Source organism: Cyanistes caeruleus, chromosome 5 (genome assembly GCF_971803275.1).
Source record: "Cyanistes caeruleus chromosome 5, bCyaCae1.hap1.1, whole genome shotgun sequence".
In the NCBI taxonomy this organism is placed as follows: Eukaryota; Metazoa; Chordata; class Aves; order Passeriformes; family Paridae; genus Cyanistes; species Cyanistes caeruleus.
In genome coordinates this window covers 25685514-25703986 of record NC_141705.1, presented here as the reverse complement: position 1 = coordinate 25703986, position 18473 = coordinate 25685514, and the positions used below count along the sequence as shown (strand labels likewise).

Below are 18473 nucleotides of genomic sequence, written 5' to 3'. Positions count from 1 at the left end.
AACCCCAGATTTTATTTCTGCTGTCCTATGAGTATAACACGTTCTTCATGACACATGGGTGAGACCTTTAGTTAAGAAATAGCTGGTTTACATCTGACTTCAAAGAAGAGAATGCTCACATTTCTCTGAAGTATTGGAGTGGCAATTCTTGGCAAGTCATCTTGCCAAGACATAAATGAAGAAACTTGAAGAAACAGCAGTCACTCTAGAAATAGCATTTCTAGAGATATATTGTTCTTCTCAATGCAGCCTGTATTGTTCCTAAATAATTTCATAGATACTGAGTTATAGTAATAATCTTGTCTGTTATTCATACAGCAGAAAACAATGTGTTAATGAAAAAATTATAGTCTGCATTGTCCCTCAGAACTCACACTACGAAGTCAATGTGTTACATTCATCACCTTAGGAGCCACTACTACTTTCTCCCAAGCCAAGACAGTATAAAGGCGACAGTTTGCTTCTGCAAGGAATGCTAGGGAAACATTGGTAACAATGTGGCACAGGCCAAAATGCCTATATTTAAAGTTGACAAACATATCTTAGAGGACCTTTTCCAGGATACATATAGTTTTTGAGGGAAAAAAATAAGAAAAAAAGCACCCTTTACCCTTTTTTTTTGGATGCCTAAATAATGCCCTGGGCAAAAACAGAAGAAGAAAATGGGCTGCTTATGAAAAAGCACTCTGTAATCACCAAGAGTGCTCAAGTATTTGAACATTGAAACTTTAAATTTATTTGGGAAGTTGCTCTAAGTACTAAGCTCTTTTCCACGTGGCTGTTAGAAGAGGGAGAGAAGGGAATTAGAGGATAAAATGTCTTAGCTTATTTTAGTGCCCATCTTGTTAACAAATAGCTTATAAACCATCTGCACTCAAAACCTATTGAAGATTCCATTAGTGAGACATACTTACCTCTCACAAGTTTTTCTCCTCTGTCAGAAGTTATTGTTGCTCTATTGGAGACCCCAGTGGTAAGCACCAGGCTCACGTGCTGGGCAGGGCAGTCAAACTAGAACTACAGGATTATTCAGGTGTGGAGGAGAGAAACTTCTGGAACTCTTCTAGTTCAGATCAGGACAAGCCTTAAAGATGAATGAAACTCCTCAGGGCCACTGTCAGTTGGGTTTTGAGTATCTCTGAGGATGGAGGTTTCACAACCCTTCTGGAGAGCATGTTCCAGTCTACTGTTACATGAGCGATAATGCTATATAAAATGCTAGTAGTGCTGAAAGAATTAGTATTATTCCATTCTTCTGCTTGTTACTCCCTATCTCACCCATATCTTTTCCATGTCATGTCAAGAGTATTTCTTCAGCTCCGCAACAGATTGCATTTGGAAATTGATCTGAATTAAATTAGGAGTGACTGATGTTATCCATTGTGTAACAGCATGAAGTGCCGTGCTGGCACAAAGAAGTAGGAAAGAGAGGTGGGGAGAGGTTTTGGAACAGGCTTATGGAGGGTAGGACAGCTTCTTTAAATTGATGACATCTGCTCCTGCCAGATTTGTTTGTGAAACAATTTTAATGTGAACTTGAAGTAGCATGATAATGACTTACATTGATAGTCTACTTGACAGAGAAGATCTTTGAACGTCAATGAGTGAGAAATGTGTCTGAATCTTTAGGATTCCTCATAAGATGCAGCTAAGAGAGTTTTAACTTGGGTTGATTCCTGAAGTCTTCCTTTTGGCAATAATGTGAAGTGCACAGGGAAACATGAGTTCTGGAAAACTGCATGAAAATAAGAGTACCTCTCACAGTCATCTGTGAAAATGGAAAGCAGTTCTTTAGGTACAATATTGGTTTGGGTGCCTTTATTATTCTGAAGATAAAAATACTTAGAGAAGCTGTGCAGTGTATGATTTACTTCCAGTTAGTCCAGAATTCTTGTAGAAGTGCTGTGATTGAAATACTCGTGTGTGATTCAGAGGACTCCTGTTTTACTGTGCCAGCTTCTCTTTCCCAAGTGTGAATATTGTTTGCTAAAGTCAAAAAAGATCTTGTAACCTGGATTTTCAGGCATTTTAGGAGTTTTTTTGTTTGTTTGTTTTTAAAAGAAATTTATATAAAGTAAACTAGATAAACAGTGTGTTCATCATTTGCATAATAAATACTAGGCAATAATTTTCAGAAATTCGACTTCATTTAGGAGTCATTTTGGCAGATAGTACAAGATTGTAAAAACAGCTCACAATTGTAGCAATATTCTTAATAATTTAATCAGTTAATTTAAACTGATTCATGGCTGAACTAAACCTCTAATGAATTAATTTAGTGTTTCTCTCCCATTTTCACTGTTGTCTTTGAATCAAGTGATGGGATCGGTAAGAGAAGTCTAGGAGGGTTGATTGCTTTAGTAAGGATAGATAATCTCAACTGATTATGATCATTGTACAAAACACACTGAAAATTTTTGATAGTTTTTTTCTTTTCAATGCTCCATTGCAAAATTTATGCTTCTTTTGTACAGTGGCTGGGGACAGTGCGGCTGGACAGTGCCCAGAGAGAAAGGGGCCTGGGGGTACTGGTGGCAGCCGGCTGAACATGAGCCAGCAATGTGTCCTGGTGGCCAAGATGGCCAATGGCATCCATCAGGAATAGTGTGGCCAGCAGGAGCATGGAGGTCATTCTTCCCCTGTACTAAGCACTGGTGAGGCCACACCTGGAGTGCTGTGTCCAGTTCTGGCCCCTCAGTTCAGGAAGGACATTGAGACACTTGAGCATGTCCAGAAGAGGCAATAATGAGGCTGATGAGGGGCTTGGAACACAAGCCCTGTAAAGAATGACTGAGGGAGCTGGGGTTGTTTAGCCTGGAGAAAAGGAGACTCAGAGGTGACCTTATCACTCTCCACAGTTTCCTGAAGGGTGGTTGTAGGCAGGTGGGGTCAGACTCTTTCTCCAAGGAGCAGCTGACAGAATGAGAAGACATAGTCTCAAGCTGTGCCAAGGGAAATATATGTTGGATATTAGGAAAAGGTTTTTTACAGAAAGGGTGAATAAAGTACTGGAATGGTCTGCGTGGGGAGGTGGTGGAGTCACGTCCCTGGATGTGTTTAAAAAAAAAGACTGGATGTGGCACTCGGTGCCATGGTTTAGTTAAGGTGTCAGGGTTGAGTTGGACTCAACGATCTTGAAGGTGTCTTCCAACCTGGTCATTCTATGATTCTGTGTATACTTTAGAAGTTTCTGATTGTTATGGTATTATAAACTCAACTTGTGATGTATTGTGCTATCATAGAAAGTGACTGAGGAGTCAGAGGGGATTTCTGAATTTGTTTCTTGCTGATTCATAGAATCATAAAATATCCTGGGTTGGAAGGTACCCACAAGGATCATGAAAGTCCAACTCTTGGCCCTGCACAAGACCATCCCCAAGAGTCTCACCATGTGCCTGAGAGAATTGTCCAAATGCTTCTTGAACTCTGCCAGGCTGGTGGCAGTCTGTTCCAGTGCCCAACACCCTCTGGGGAAAGAACTTTTTCCTGATACCTGACCTAAACCTCCCCTGACTCAGCTTCATGCTGTTTCCTTGAATCCTGTCACTGATCACAAACTTGAAGAGATCAACATCTGCCCCTCCACTTCCCCTCATGACAAAGCTGCAGACTGCGATGAGGTCTCCTCCTCTCAGTTTCCTCATCTCCATGCTGAACAGACCAAGTGTCCCCAGTCTCTTCAAATAGAGGGTTCCCCTCTAGACTCTTAATCATCTTTATTGCCCTCCTTTGGATGCCCCCAATAGCTTAATGTCTTTCTTATATTGTGGCACCCTAAACTACACACAAGACTCAAAGTGAGGCTGCCCCAGTGCAGAGCAGAGCTGGACAATCCCCTCCCTTGCTAGGCTGGTGATGCTGTGTCTGATGTACCCCAGGACAGGATTGTTGCTCCTGACTGCCACAGCACACTGCTGACTCAGATGTGACTCCTTATTTTGGTCAAAATAGCTTATCTGGGCTTTATCTACAAAATAAATTATTACACTGACTAAAAATTCTAACTTGCATTGTTGAGACTGTATGTGTCCATCCTTAAGGATATCAACACAGTTTGGCCACATTGTCTGAAGAGCATTGGTAATGTCTGAAAGAGATGTTAAATAAGCGATTGATTTAGAAGATGTAAAATTCAACAGCAGCTACTGCTTCCTTTACTCATTTTTGGGTGGATAAAAAGAGTCTTTTTAAAATCAAATGGTATATTTGTATTTGTTCCCAGTTCCACTTTCACTGGAATCAGGAATTTATATTTCCCTCCTCAGTCTGAACAGCCTTCAGAGTTCTGTGGGAGCTCTTGTTAAGTATGGTACTCTTGGATATCAGATGTGCTCTAAGACTTTTGCAACTGTAAGTCTTTAGCTGTCTCTTGTTGCCATAAGATATGGCAACTATTAAGGAATTGTTAATTTGGAATGTCATTCTTAGAGAAAAAAATTGTATGAACCCACAGAAGACATTCTAGTCCAGCTTTTTCATCTGATTAGGTTTTGCCACTTTTCTGTTCTCATAGCCTTTAAACAGATTGTTCTTCCATGCTGCAGGCAATCCATTCAGTATCTCCATCTTTTTCGTTCTCATTGTATAACTCAGGCTTTTTTCAGTCTTTTGGAAAGGGCAGTCCTCTTTTGGTTCATCTATAGTTGCCAAGCTTCATGACAGCAAATGGGGTATTCATGAGTGTACAAGTTAGAACTGGCCTTCTGCACTATCTGTAAATCCTTATACTGAGTCCCTGTAGGGCAGATGAATGGACACTTACCTGCAGTTCAGCCAATTAATGCAAGGCTGTAATCTTGTCTAAACAGCTGCAGCCATTATTCAGGCTCCCACCCAGGGAAACTGAGCTACTATTCCTTTTGCCAGGTTCACCTCTGAGGCCTTTTTTCTTCTTTAAGATGTTAGAAGTTTCTCAGATTGTGGGTCTTATCCTCTTACAGGTAATTTTGCATCTCTGTACTTATACACAGGAATGTGCTTTGAGAAAACACTAAAGCTTAAGCTAAAAAACTTAAGCTAAAAAACTAGGTGGGAGGTAATACTCTGCTTTGAGTGTTACAAAGTTTTATATGGAATTGAGGTGTCATCCTTAAATGTTGCTGCATGGATCCAACACAATTTTGTCAAGTGAGATAACCATTAAAATTTAAAATAATCTTGCTTTCTATTCATATTTTATTATGCAAAGAAGCAAATTTCATATTTAAACCCTATCTAGAGATAAAATAGAAAATTCAAACTATCAAATGAACTTGAAATTTAGAGATGAAAACCAAATAATAAAAGATAAAAATACATCATTTTACTGATTGTGTGAAACATTAGCAGCCAATTTGTTTATAAAACCATGCATCAAGAAGTAATATTGAGGGGTTTATGAGTTTGTCTCATAAAACTCTATCAGTGACTGTGCTGTTTTCCATACTGGAGTACTGGGTACTGAGAAAGATTTCAAAAGAATGGTCGCTCTAGAAAACTGTAATCTTGGGTGTGTGTGTTTGCTCTTCTGCAGAAACTTCTTTTTCTGACATTTATGTTCTCTGGAAGTCTTTATTGTTAGAATATCATGAAAAATATTAAAGACAATTAGAACTCACAAAGGCTGGTATATGTGAGCTAATCACTTCAATTTGTTTGATTTCAGGGCCATAGAAATAGTGATCTCGGTTTTCTTCAAATTTTCCAGTAATTTCATCATGTTTCAGTTTGTCCATGTACTCATCCTTCCTGCCCCAACAATCTCTCATGATTGTATTACCAGTTAATTTATTTTGCCCCAAGGCTGAGATCTATCCCCATTCTTAGCATGTGTGCCTGTGTATGAATGACACAGGAAAATATCCTACAGTTGTTTTTAACTTGTCTCAGTACCTGAATACAGCTTATTGTGCGGCCACAGAAGAAATTATCCTGAAACAAATGAAGGGATGAAGCTGGGGAAGGAACAGTAATGAGAACGAGCAGTAGCTGAAAATGTTCAGCAGTCTGCCTGCAGTCAGGTTGTTTATTGAACCACAAATGTGACCTTTAGCAGATGCAGCTAACAATGGTGTGTTCTCAGAGTGATCTTCGTGCTGTATTTTCAGCTCTGGCATACCAACTTGGTTGTAAGCCTTTTGCAAATCATTTATCCTCTATTGTTTTAACGTGTAAAATGGCAATAATAAATTTTTCAACAGGGCATGTCTAGAGCAGTGCTTATACCAATGGAGATACTATTGTGAAGACACAAAGAAATGCCACAGATAATAATGAGCACTAGATATAGTATTGTATTTACCAGGTTGCAAGGGGAGCTCCTGCAGGATGGTTAATTGTTTATTTAATTTAATGGTTTTGTTGGCTCTAACAATTTCTACTTCTCCCTCTTCTGACATCTTATTCTTTCCTTGCCTGTATCCTTTTGGAGGACCCAATCAATTGCCAGATGAGAAAAAAGCACTTTTTTTGGATCACATTACTCTTCAGTTGAATCTGTTATTTGCCCTCTTATTATACAGCCTAAAAACAGCTCTTAAAAACAGCAAAATGGAAAGTAGCACAGAACCAGATCCAGGCATTCGGGAACCAAGCTGCATACAGGGCTGCTGCTTCCAGAAAAGACATGCCATCAGCGACTTCTGAGGTTGGGAGTCAGAGCCTTTAGCTAACTTGAATCTTGAGCTAACCTTAGAAAATGTGGTAACTTCTGCAGCAAGAGGAAAATAGTCACCATGAGGATCTTCCTTCTCCTTACTGCTTCTTGTAGTATATTTCTTTGATAACTTATAATACTCAAAACAGCCACTTAAGAAACAGAGTCTACTGAGGAGCCCTGTGCATGGTAGTGTGACTGGAAAGAAGTGAGTATTAGAGAAGGAGTAAATTCTGAAAAAAATTAGTCTAAAAATGTAAAATATCTCTGTGTTATAAGGAGTAGGTCCCTGTAGGGTTATAATCAGGCAATTTGAGTTCAAATTTAAGTGAATGCTAGGTGATCGTTATGACAAGGAAGTCAGATCATCTTTTTCAGGCAGTGTTTAGCGTCTTTGGAAACTTAAAATCACGTAAGAGTATATGCTGTATTGAATATACCTGCTTCAATGCATATTTAGTATAAAACTTCTGATAAATAGCTTCTTCAATGATGCCTTATGCAAATTTAAAACCCTTATATATTCTCTCTACCCTTAATGCACTTTTCAATAAATGATAAAGAAGATTCTATTTCTTTTGGTGCCATACAGTCTTAATGTTGGTATTTCTGTGCAGCTGGATTTACTGAAGTGTGCATTTTGAGTGTGGACAAACCAACCACAGAGATAAAAATATGTCATATTTTCTTTCTTTCATCAAACTCCAGTTTCAGGAGTTTTTCTATTAATATCCTGAAGAGCAGAATCACACGCTAATATGTTATACCCTGCTTCTGTGCCTGCCACTGGTGCAAATCAATTATGGTAAGATTTCCATACACCTGCCAGTTTATTTTTAAAATGATTGGTCTCTGAGTAGCTGTAAATAAGACTAATCAAGATAAAGACTTTTAATAATATTTTCATCCTTCAGCAGATTAAGCAATAAGTCAATACTAAACTTGATAATTATCCAGAAATACTTAATTTATGGAGCACGCATGACTCAACATTGAAACTGAGCCAAATATTGCAGTAATTTCTGGATAATCCCATGTTTTCTGTTTTGTCAGAGCTTCTCTAGAGACTACAAATTCTGCTTGGCTGGACATGGGAGAGAAAATAGAACAAGTCTCACTGATTGAGATATGGACAGGGAGAGATCACTCACCAACTACTGTCATAGGCAAAACAGATTCAACATGGGGAAAGTAATTTAATTCACTGCTGATCAAATCAGAGCAGAGTAATCAGAAAAGGACCTCTAAATCTTAAAAAAGCTTCCTCACATCCCTCTCCTTTTCCTGTGTTTAACTTTGGTCATGAATTCCCTACCTCCTGTCCCCTTAAAGGTGCAGGAGGATAGCAAGTGTGGGCTGCAGTCAATTCATCACACATAGTCACTGTCACTCCTTCCTTCTCAGGAGAAGGACTCCTCACACTCTTCCTCTGCTCCAGCATGGGGTCCTCCATGAATTTCTCCAGCATGAGTCCTTCCCGCGGGCTATCATTCTTCATTAACTGCTCCAGTGTGGGTCCCTCCCACAGTGTACAGTCCTTCAGGAACTGGCTGCTCCAGTGTGGGTTCACCACAGGGTCACAAGTTCTGCCAGCAAACCTGCTCCAATGTGGGGTCCCACAGGGTCACAGCTTCCTTTGGGCATCCGCCTATTCCAGAGTGAGGTCCTGCAGGGGTTGCAGGTGAATATTTTCACCACTGAGGACCTTTATGGGCTGCAGGGGCACAGCTGCCTCATCATGGGCTGCCCCATGGGCTGCAAGGGAATCTCTGCTCCAGTGCCTGGAGCACCTCCTGCCTTCCTGCTGCACTGACCTTTGTATTTACAGAGTTGCTTCTCTCCCATATTCTCACTCCTGTCTCTTGGTGGCAGTTGCCTTTGCACAGGATTTTTTTCCTGCCTCCTAAAATATTGCAGAGGTACAACTGCCATCACTGATGGGCTCAGCCTTGGCCAGTGGTGGATCTGTCTTGCATATGAATGGAGTTGGTCAGACACAGGAGAAGCTTCTGGAAGCTTCTCACAGGAGCCACCCCTGTATTTCTCCCGCTACAAGAACCTTGCCATGCAAATCAGATACAATATCCAAACATTCACCTTGCAGTGTAATATTCAAATGCTGGACTGCTTAATTTAAATAAATGAGGTGAACTTTTTGCATTTGTGGGTTTTTTCTCATATAGATGTAAAGAATTCAATGTGCAGATAGTTCTTCTGAAAAAAAATTGCTCCTGACATTTTTAGAAGATTTAACAATTATTCTTATGTGTAACTCTGCGTAGTTATATTTTGATGTAACTTTTTAATATTATTCTTAAAATTTCAATTGGAATGAATGTTCAGTATGTTGACCGACCTCTGGAAACAAGGAACCATACAGATGGAAGTTTGCTATAGTTACATTTTAAGAAATTCACATACACATAATACTATTGCCTGATTGTTAAATGTCGGGCTATAGCTGAAGTGTGGTGCTTTGAAAGATAATGATTTAGATGTGGGTCAGGAAAAACAGAGATCATATCAAATACTCCAGACTTGTATGAAACTTTGTCTGAGAGCCCTCAAGAACTCCTTATGTTTTGTTTTTTATTTGTTAGGGATTTTTTTCAAATAGCATTCCCATTCATAGAAATCATGTGTACAGATTGGTTAACTGTGATAAATTGAAGTAGATCTCTGTCAAAGGCTTGTTAAAATCAATTAATGTCCCTATTAACACTTTTTTTCGAGAGCAAAAAATTAACTTAGCAGAATGTATTGTCTGAAAATTACTACTTGTGATCATCGAGTATGCTCTATTGCACCAGTGAATGAGGTAGAATCACTGCTTGCAATACTTTTCACTGTAATGCAGTTTTGTAGCATATTTTGTGGTTTTGAAAAAAATGATCAGAAAGTTAAATTCAGCCTATCAGATTGAATAAAATAAAGTGTTATCACTCACCAACAGGTCAAATCAATACTCCATTTTAGCTTTGTGACATCTTATTTCTTAAAGATATTTTGAAACTCAAGTGCCTTCTGTAGTAAGCAGCAGCATTTCTTTTGGCATTTTCTGTATTAGGGAGCTTCTGTCAAACCAGAAGTGTTATTAGAATATTAGCTAAGAAGGAATAGCTAAAAAATGTTTGGAGACAGTCACTTGCCCTCTCAAATCCTCTTTATTTAAGGAGTTTCTCAGGCTCCAGACAGGAGGCAGTGCTTAAGAGCTGCTTAAGAGCTCTTATGCCCTTTCTTTCTCTCCATATAGAATAGGTTCTGTAAAAAAAAAAAGAAAAGTGTTCTAGGACATCTTTATCTGAAGACCCTTTACTAGTCAGATGAACTTAGTTTGCCAGCACAATGCGCAGAACTAGTAAGTGGCAGCTCTTCTCTCATCATATGGAACCATTCTTGGTTTTTTACACAGCCATATAGGCGATCCTTGGCGCAAAAAAATTCTGTCTTTCAACAGATCACAATAAAAAATTTGGTGGTGAAAAGTACTGATTTAGAATATATATGTTTCTTTACAGACAGCAAATAATCTGCCATCCAGGAAGCTGCAAGAGACAATTTTAAAGATAAATTCCTTGACTTATTTCTGAGATAAGTTCAATACTTCAGCATATGAAGTGCATTGTGTAAAAGTCCTTAGCATTACCTGGAGAATGTATCTCTAAAGACACCTTTATTTAAAAAGTGGTTCCAACCAGAGTATGTAATGAACTCAGTAACAACACTGGCAGCACACTTGTCTTTTTAGATACTAAGCAGAGAAAGTCAACCATACCAACTTAAGAATACTTATGCAAGTGAATATTTTGCTTTACACCAATCTCTTTATTAACATTGTAGTCAGTCAGCTCTGGCAGCTTTTTTCTTCTTTTCACTGGTTGCTGCCATGTCACACAGTTGCTAAAAGTACTGTGTTACTCTCTATACTGTATAATATAATACTGTTATACTGTAAAATGAAACACTAAGTTGGTGTATTTTTGAGTACTGTAGACTTCTTCAGTTCAGGCCACTTGTGATTGAATATGGAATTCTAGCCATGGTTTTGAGATGGGCAGGTACAACTGAGGGTCAGACATATAGAGAAAGACATATGTAGTGTATCAGGAAAAAGATCGTCCTGTGGCATTATGAGTTGTTACGAATAAAGCACATTTTCATTTTGCAGAAGGTTCTGCAGTAATGTAGACATAAAGTGTTGAAAATTTAAACACTGTAAGGGTATGGGTGTAGCTCTGTAAAACACAAAATTTGCCAATAACGCTTATTACTTTTTGCTCTTTCTAAAAAGTGTTCACAACCTACTAAAGTAATAATAATTTTTAATTTTTTTCTCTGTCTCTTTTGTTTAGTCGAGGCCTCTTGCCCTGCAGAACATTTTGTGAGGCAGCAAAAGAAGGCTGTGAACCAGTCCTGGGTATGGTAAATGCTTCTTGGCCAGACTTCTTGAAGTGCTCTCAATTCCAAAACAAAACTGAGAATGACACCACTACAAGGGTATGCTTCTCACCACACCAAGAAAAAGGAAAGCAGTGTATGTTTCCATTCTTAACTGTTATGCTGTGTTTATGAGTTTTCATTTAATAATGTATTTTCTTTCTGTGTAGAAAAAGCTTTGAGTTGAAAGTATTATTTCTTGTTCTATGTTCCATCTTATTACTGTGATAAAGTCTGGTTGTCAGTTGATTATAGTTTGCAGTGCTTTAATTGTTCAGGCTGATTTTTTTCAGATTTGATTTCTGTGTTGATTTGAGGCCTTTTTGTTTTTCATCAAAAATTCTAAACTGTTTCAAGGAAAGAAGATTACTTTGCAGAAATTAATACAACCTGTTGACTTTTTGTTTGTTAGCTCTAGTAAACCTGGGTTTGTTATTTGGAGTAAGAACCTGATACATATGCCAAATTTCAAGTGTATCTCCTTTTTTCTTGCAGTAAAAATGAACCCAAAACTGATCAAGAGGTAAATTTCTCAAAAACCATGGTCTTTATACATGCACGCATAAAGTCATAGAATCATTTTTTATCTTGAAAAAGATATTGAAGGTCATCCAGTCCAGCTGTTAACTCAGCACTGCCAAATCCACCACTAAACCATGTCCCTAAGTGTCATGCCTATGCATCTTTTAGATACCTTCAGGGATGATGACTACACCACTTACCTGGGAAGCCTATTCCAGTGACTGACCAGCCTTCCCATGAAGAAATTTTTCCTCATATTCAATCTAAACCTCTCCTGGTGCTCCTTGAGGCTGTTTCCTCCTGTCATATTGCTTGTTGCTCGGGGGAAGAGACTCACTGCCATCTTTATACAGCCTTCTTTCTGGCAGTTGTAAAGACTGATCAGGTCTCCCCTGAGCCTTTTTTTTCTCCAGGTTAAAAAACCCCAGATCTCTCACCACTCCTCATAAGGCCTGTGATCTGTAGACCCTTCTCCAGCTCCATTGCCCTTCTCTAGACATGCTCCAGCACCTCAATGTCTTTCTTGTATTGAGGGACCCAAACTGAACACAAAATTCCAGGTGTGGCTTCACCAGTGTCAAGTACAGCAGGGGACAATCACTGCCTGCTCCTGCTGGCCACACCGTTGCTGACAGGCCAGGATGCCATTGACCTTCTTGGCCACCTGGGTATAAGCTGGCTCATGTTCAGCCAGCTGTTGACCGGCATTCCCAGGTCATTTTCCACTGGGCAGCTTTCCAGCCAGTCTCTAAAACCAAGGAATTTCCATCTCCTCAAAGTGCTGTGTTCTCTAGATCCAAATCTAGAGATGAGATCACACCTTTGAAAGCAGTAAGCCTGACTTTTTTCTCACTGACCCCATTGCTGGAGTTCCTTCGCTGGCATCTGAGACTCTGTTGTTGATATGCATTCTGTGAGACGAAGAGACTGAGGCTTGTACGGTCTATCTGTGGGTTCTAACTTTGTTAATGACTTCTGTGTGACAATAAACAGGAAAATATAGTATGATGAAAACTATTTTTTAATTTTTTATTAAAAAAACCCCAAGAATTTATTTTTCAAAACTACCTTAAAAGATCAGGGAGGTTATGTGTTGTTTCTTTGAATGTTAGTTAATGGTACAATTAAAATAGTTTATGTATGCTGGGCTACCTTCTTGCAATTCCTGAGTATACATAATGATATTGCCTAAAATTATTAGACAAAGTCTTTTACCAGTTGGATTCTCTCCAGCTCTAATGGCACATTTTTGAAGAGTAATGAAATAAAGGAGGCTGTTGTCCCCACTTAACTTCATCTGTGGGAACTTTTGTATTGGCTGAGGTGGGGAAAGGTCCAAAAGATTGTGTCTTGTTAAAGTTGAATGATTTCCAGTTAAATTAACACTGTCCACAGATTTTTATGATAGAGTCCTGTGGTATTTTGTGCATGTTGCTGTTGTGAAATCTGCTGGGACAAGTGTCGTAAGTGTATTACAAAAAACGTATGATATCTATACTGAAAAAATTAGGTCTAATGGAACTCTTCAAATGGAAACAGTAAGCAAGTAATCATAAAATGCATATTCTTTTGCTGTAACTCAAATTCCCTATGTAGAATGGGACTAGAAGTGTCCTTTTAGCTCACAGGGTGAGGTAAAATATTTGTATGTTTGTTGTTGCCTTTGGTATCATAGGGATAACCATTTTAGAAATAAGAAGTACCATAATTTAGTCTTCATGGCAGGTTCAAATAACAATTAAGGTAAGAAGCTGTAGCATAAATAAATACATAAGTATGGTAAAGGCTTACACATTGAAGAGTAATTAGCCATGAGCAGTGGGTGACTATCATATCATTAACTGAGCATGACCATAGAATGAGGTATAATTCTGAAAAAGCAACAGAATATTGAAGACCTGGATTTCATGCCTGTGTGGTACATAAACTGAATATAAGGTATAATATAAAAATGCCTGTTAAATTTTGACAAATTATAGATGGTCAAAGTGTTCAAAAACCCCACCAAATCTAGATAGCTGAACTTAGATTAAGCCAGAAGAGATTTGTCACTTATGAAACTTCCATGTGGCTGAAATAATATATTTAGTATTGCTAGAGAAGGAGCTTTAAAGAATAGTGCCTGGTTATTAATTATTCCATGATCTGTATGGCAGAATTGGTATTAATCTGTAGTGAACTGCAGAAATTGCAGGTAAGTACACAGTGGAAGCTTGCTTTTTCTCACCAGGGGAAGAAATGTAGAGCCAATTGTGAGATTTTGTTCCTCCTACCTGGCAGACTATGGAGACCCTTATTGTTCTACTTATTGTCAGTTCTGACATCTTGTCAGTATTTGTTGTGTATGAAACAAAAGGGGTTTACAAAATTAAGTTTTTCATTGTGTATGCTGCTTGGACATGAATGGCATGAATGGTTTTCATGTCTAAGGAGAGCCCATAACTGAACTGTCTTCAAGGATCTGCAGGGAGCCTACAAGAAAGATGGAGACAAGCTATTTACAAAAACATGTAGGGAAAGGATGAGGGGGAAGGGCTTCAAACTGAGAGTAGGTTTAGATTAGATACTAGGAAGAAAATCTTTACTGTGAGGATGGTGAGGCGCTGGAACAGATGGCCCAGAGAAGTTGTGGATGCCCCATGCCTGGAAGTGTTCAGGGCCAGGTTGGATGGGGCTGTGAGCAACTTGGTCTAGTGGAAGATGTCCTTGCCCATGCCAAGGGAGTTGGAATAAGATGATCTTTAAGGCGTCTTCCAACCCAAGCTCTTCTACAATTCTATGATTCTATGACTGTGGAGAATATTTTGACTTTTATTTTTATTTAAAAGAATGGCCCTAATGTGATTCTTCTCTGACTGAAAAAGGTAAGAGTTTGGGTTCATAAGGCTGCTTCTCCTACAGAAATAAAATGTGCTGTTCTTGAATATTTATTTCTGCAGTTTGTATATTTAAATATATATTGTATATACTTCTACCACAGTAGAACCAAGGAGCTGAGGCTGATTCTCTGCTCTATTCCCTTTTCATCTAGTGCTCAGCACAAGTTCCTTTTCACACTTCTCAGGGTTCAGTTCAGTTGAAAATTTCCAGAGCATGTTCTTGGCATATGACTGCTTATTTCTCAACTCTGTGGTTTCATTTGTGATTTGGTACCTCCAGATTACATGCAGTGAATCCTTCCCTGTCCACATATGTGTTACATATAATATGTTTTGTTTCATGTAATCTTCTTTTGTATCTTTAGTTATATCTTTAGTTATATCCTATGTTTATCAAAATTAAGATCTGACTGCTATACCTGTTTGTTCCACAGATTCTTGTACTGTATCACCCAATCCCCCTATCCCAAACAAAACTTTCTTTTGATTCGTCTTGTTTATTTTTGTCTGATTGTGGCTAAAAGCTCCATATCTTCCACATTTTCTGAACTGAGGATTATCACTCCACCAAAAAATCCTTGAAAGTCATATTTCCAAGCCCTGTTGGAGAAAATATGCTTGAGTCACATTCTAGTTAGAATCCTGAACATTTATCTTGGGCACAATTAACAGTTTTCCTAAAAGATCTTTATTGGTTAGAATAGGGATTGTCTAGTGGATACATATTGTATCCACATCCACATCCACTAATGTGTCATAGCTAAGATTTATCTCTTTGTCTAAAAGTTAGCTCCACAAGCATTGGAAATTGAGTGTACAATTCCACTGTGGGGAATCTATTATGAAATACATTCCTGGTGTGAACACAGATGTAATGATTGTACTGGAAAATACAAGCCATGCCATTATGGTAAAAACATCTGAATGTTAAATGACTGAGTCATTCAGTCATTTTCTGAATCACAGAGAAAACGCTGCAGGTCTGAAGGCCAATGTCCTTCAGACTGATGTCTGTTTATACAAATGACAAGCGAATACTCAGTAGATGAGAAAATCAGCTACCCTAATAATAATTGTATGAATTATGCTTTGAGATTTAAGATAAATGGTTGAACTGGCGTCACAGGTCCAATGAGCTATGAGCATGTAAGGGAGTGAGCAGGAGGCATTATCAGTCATCCACTCCACATGTAACCAATAATGCATTCTGGGGGGAATGAATCACAGAAACCTTCCTAAGGACTGTTATTCATATCCCTGCTCACAGAAAAATTTCAGCTCTTCTTTTATCTCTCTCTCAACTGGCAATGCTTATTATGCTGTTTTATTTGCTTTGACTAGCCAACATAACGGCTGCTGTTAAAACCATGGCAGAAAAAATGCCCAGAAGCTTGAATGAGAAGTAAAGCAACACAGTAATCTGATCTAGATTAACATGGAGCTCTCAGAAGAGCCCTCAAGTTATTTTTCTCTTAACTTGAATTGTTAAATGTTTTCAAAAGCAGCAGTGAATATGATACTTCTACTGTTTATACAACAAAACTATGTAAATAACAGTATAGAATCATGAGACGTTCACTTTTGGGGTTTTTTTGCTAAAGAGGTATTACAAATGAATGTCTTTTTCTGTTAAAAAAGTGGTGCACAAGTGGCCTGAACTGCACTTCATTGCCATGAGATTTGTGGTTGGAATACACCTTAAAGATCATCTTATTCCAGCCCCTCTGCCATGGTCAGGCACACCTTCCACTAGACCAGGCTGCTCACAGCCCCATCCACCCTGACCTTGAACACTTCCAGGGATGAGGCATCCACAGCTTCTCTGGGCCATCTCTTCCAGTGCCTCACCACCCTCAATGTAAAGATTTTCTTCCTAATATCTAATCTAAATCTACCCTCTTTCAGCTTGAAGCCATTCCCCTTGTCCAATCACTACATGCTCCTGTAAAATGTTCTCCATCTTTCTTGTAGGCTCAAGTATTGGAAGGCTGCAATTAGGTCACCCCTAGCTTCATTCAAACTGGTACTAATTAAGAGAATTGGCTTTGAGGAACAACTTTGAGTAGAGAATTCAAATATCTGATTGCAACAGGTATTTACTTTTCTATAGGCAATGCAATTATATACATCCAATAGATAATTTTTCTGAGAGAAAGCTTTTAAAATCAGGAAGACATTATCTTTCTTTCGTGTCCTTGCATTTGCTTGATGCAGTGAAAAGGAGAGAGAGATGGTTTGTGTATGTATGACATTGATGCTGAACAGTTGTGAAAACAGCAATAGTGGAATAATTTTTTGAGGAAAACAAAATGTTTTTCAGGATTGTTGTGATGTTTCATGTGAAGAACCACGCATGGCTGATTAAACTATCTCCCCCACCAATCACTCTTTAATTCTATTGATCCTGCATTATAGTTCCTTGTGTTCTGTGGCTTTTATTCTCCTATTCTCTGTTCCTGATTTTTGCCTGTTTCTTTTCCAACTTGGAGTTTCTTTTGTGGCCTTTTTAGGCCACATCACTTGAGTGAAAGAAAAAGGTCTTTTGTCTTTTTTCTTTCTCCCACAGGATTTTGCATCCTAAGGAAATAGAGAAATGAACAATTTCACAGGGGTAAGGAGTTGCCAGCTTTTCTAATTCTATGATTGTGACCATAGTATCAAAACTTTCTAGAATTGACAGCAACAAGATACATACATTGTACTGCAGGCTACATACATGGTATAGGGAGCCGGTGATGAAAATCTGAAAGTGAGAGAATACAGGGATTCCTCTGTGTTCCACTGTGCTACTGTAACTATATTGGGCAAGAGAAAAAGTCTGTCTGTCTTACAATTCTGACTCCAAAAGCTGACAAAATCAAATGCCCAGAAAAGGAGAACAGGCCAAGACTATGTGGCAGTACTTTTCCAAATACTCCTGCGTTTTCCATCTGCTTCAGATTCAATAATTTTTCTGTAGTTTGTGACCTGCCATAGATTTTTATTCTATGAATAAAATAGAGTTACCCTTTGTTACATGAGTCTATGTATGATTTTAGTATCATGTTCTAAAATGTTACAGCTTGTCAATGTATTGCATGAAGAGCACTTCCTTTTGGTTGTTTTAATACCTGTTACTTCTTCCATAGCATTAGATAGTAAATGTGGTCTCCTCTTTGATTTTTTAAAAAAAATTGGCAGCACTTTCCATGGTCATTTTCACAGATGTAGAATGCTTTATCTGTTGCTATACCTTGAAATGCAACCAGATGTCAGTCTTGAGGATGGTAAAATAGTGTTTGTTTCAGTCTGTGCTCTCTGCAGCTTTCCAGGGACCTTTCCACATAATCTTCTATAGATGACATTCCAGTAATCTGGCTGGAAAGTACAGCACATAACTGGTCTTGCCTCCTCAAAGTCACTTCTGATAGTATACCAAACACAGGTAAAATAAAACATTTTTTTCTGCCACTGGTGTTAGGATTTTGGAAGCAATTCCAGATTGTAAACCTTTCTGGGTAAGGACGAAAACAAGCAAGTTTCTCTGTATAGCAAGGATTGCTTCCATTTTATTTGGGCTCATTTTACATAACATTTTAAATTCTTCAGGAATTTGGGTGTGTGTATATTTGCATGAGTTTTTAATAAATGTGTAAATTATTTACAGAGGTATCAGTAATTAATATTTCCCAGCATTTTTCCTTAGAATAACATTTTTGCCATTTGTAATAATTTTTGAGGGGAATGGTCTGTATTTTTTCCTATTTCAGACATATATTTCAGGCATTATTTCTTCTTCTGCTTCTGCTTTATTTTGAACACCCACATTGTTTCTGAGTATGGAGCCTGTGTTCAGTAAGGTGTTGCAAATGGTTGCATATCTAAATCCACTGGATTCCAGATCAAACACTAAAATTTAATGTTCAACGAGGTGTTTGTTTCACAGCATTAGAGAAGGCTTTTATAATTTCCATTGAAATCTGATTTTTGGAAGTATGATGGAATGGTCAGCCTATGGAAAA

General features: G+C 38.4%; 1 protein-coding gene across 3 annotated transcripts in view; it reads left to right on the top strand.

Moving 5' to 3' along the window:
- Nucleotides 1-18473, top strand: part of CORIN (corin, serine peptidase) — a 115261-nt gene that overhangs the window by 50364 nt on the left and 46424 nt on the right. For all 3 annotated transcript variants that reach the window (XM_086890423.1, XM_086890421.1, XM_086890422.1), the window contains exon 5: nucleotides 10987-11168. In XM_086890423.1, coding sequence (XP_086746549.1) covers nucleotides 10987-11168 — 182 coding nt within the window. The remainder of the gene's footprint in view (nucleotides 1-10986; nucleotides 11169-18473) is intronic.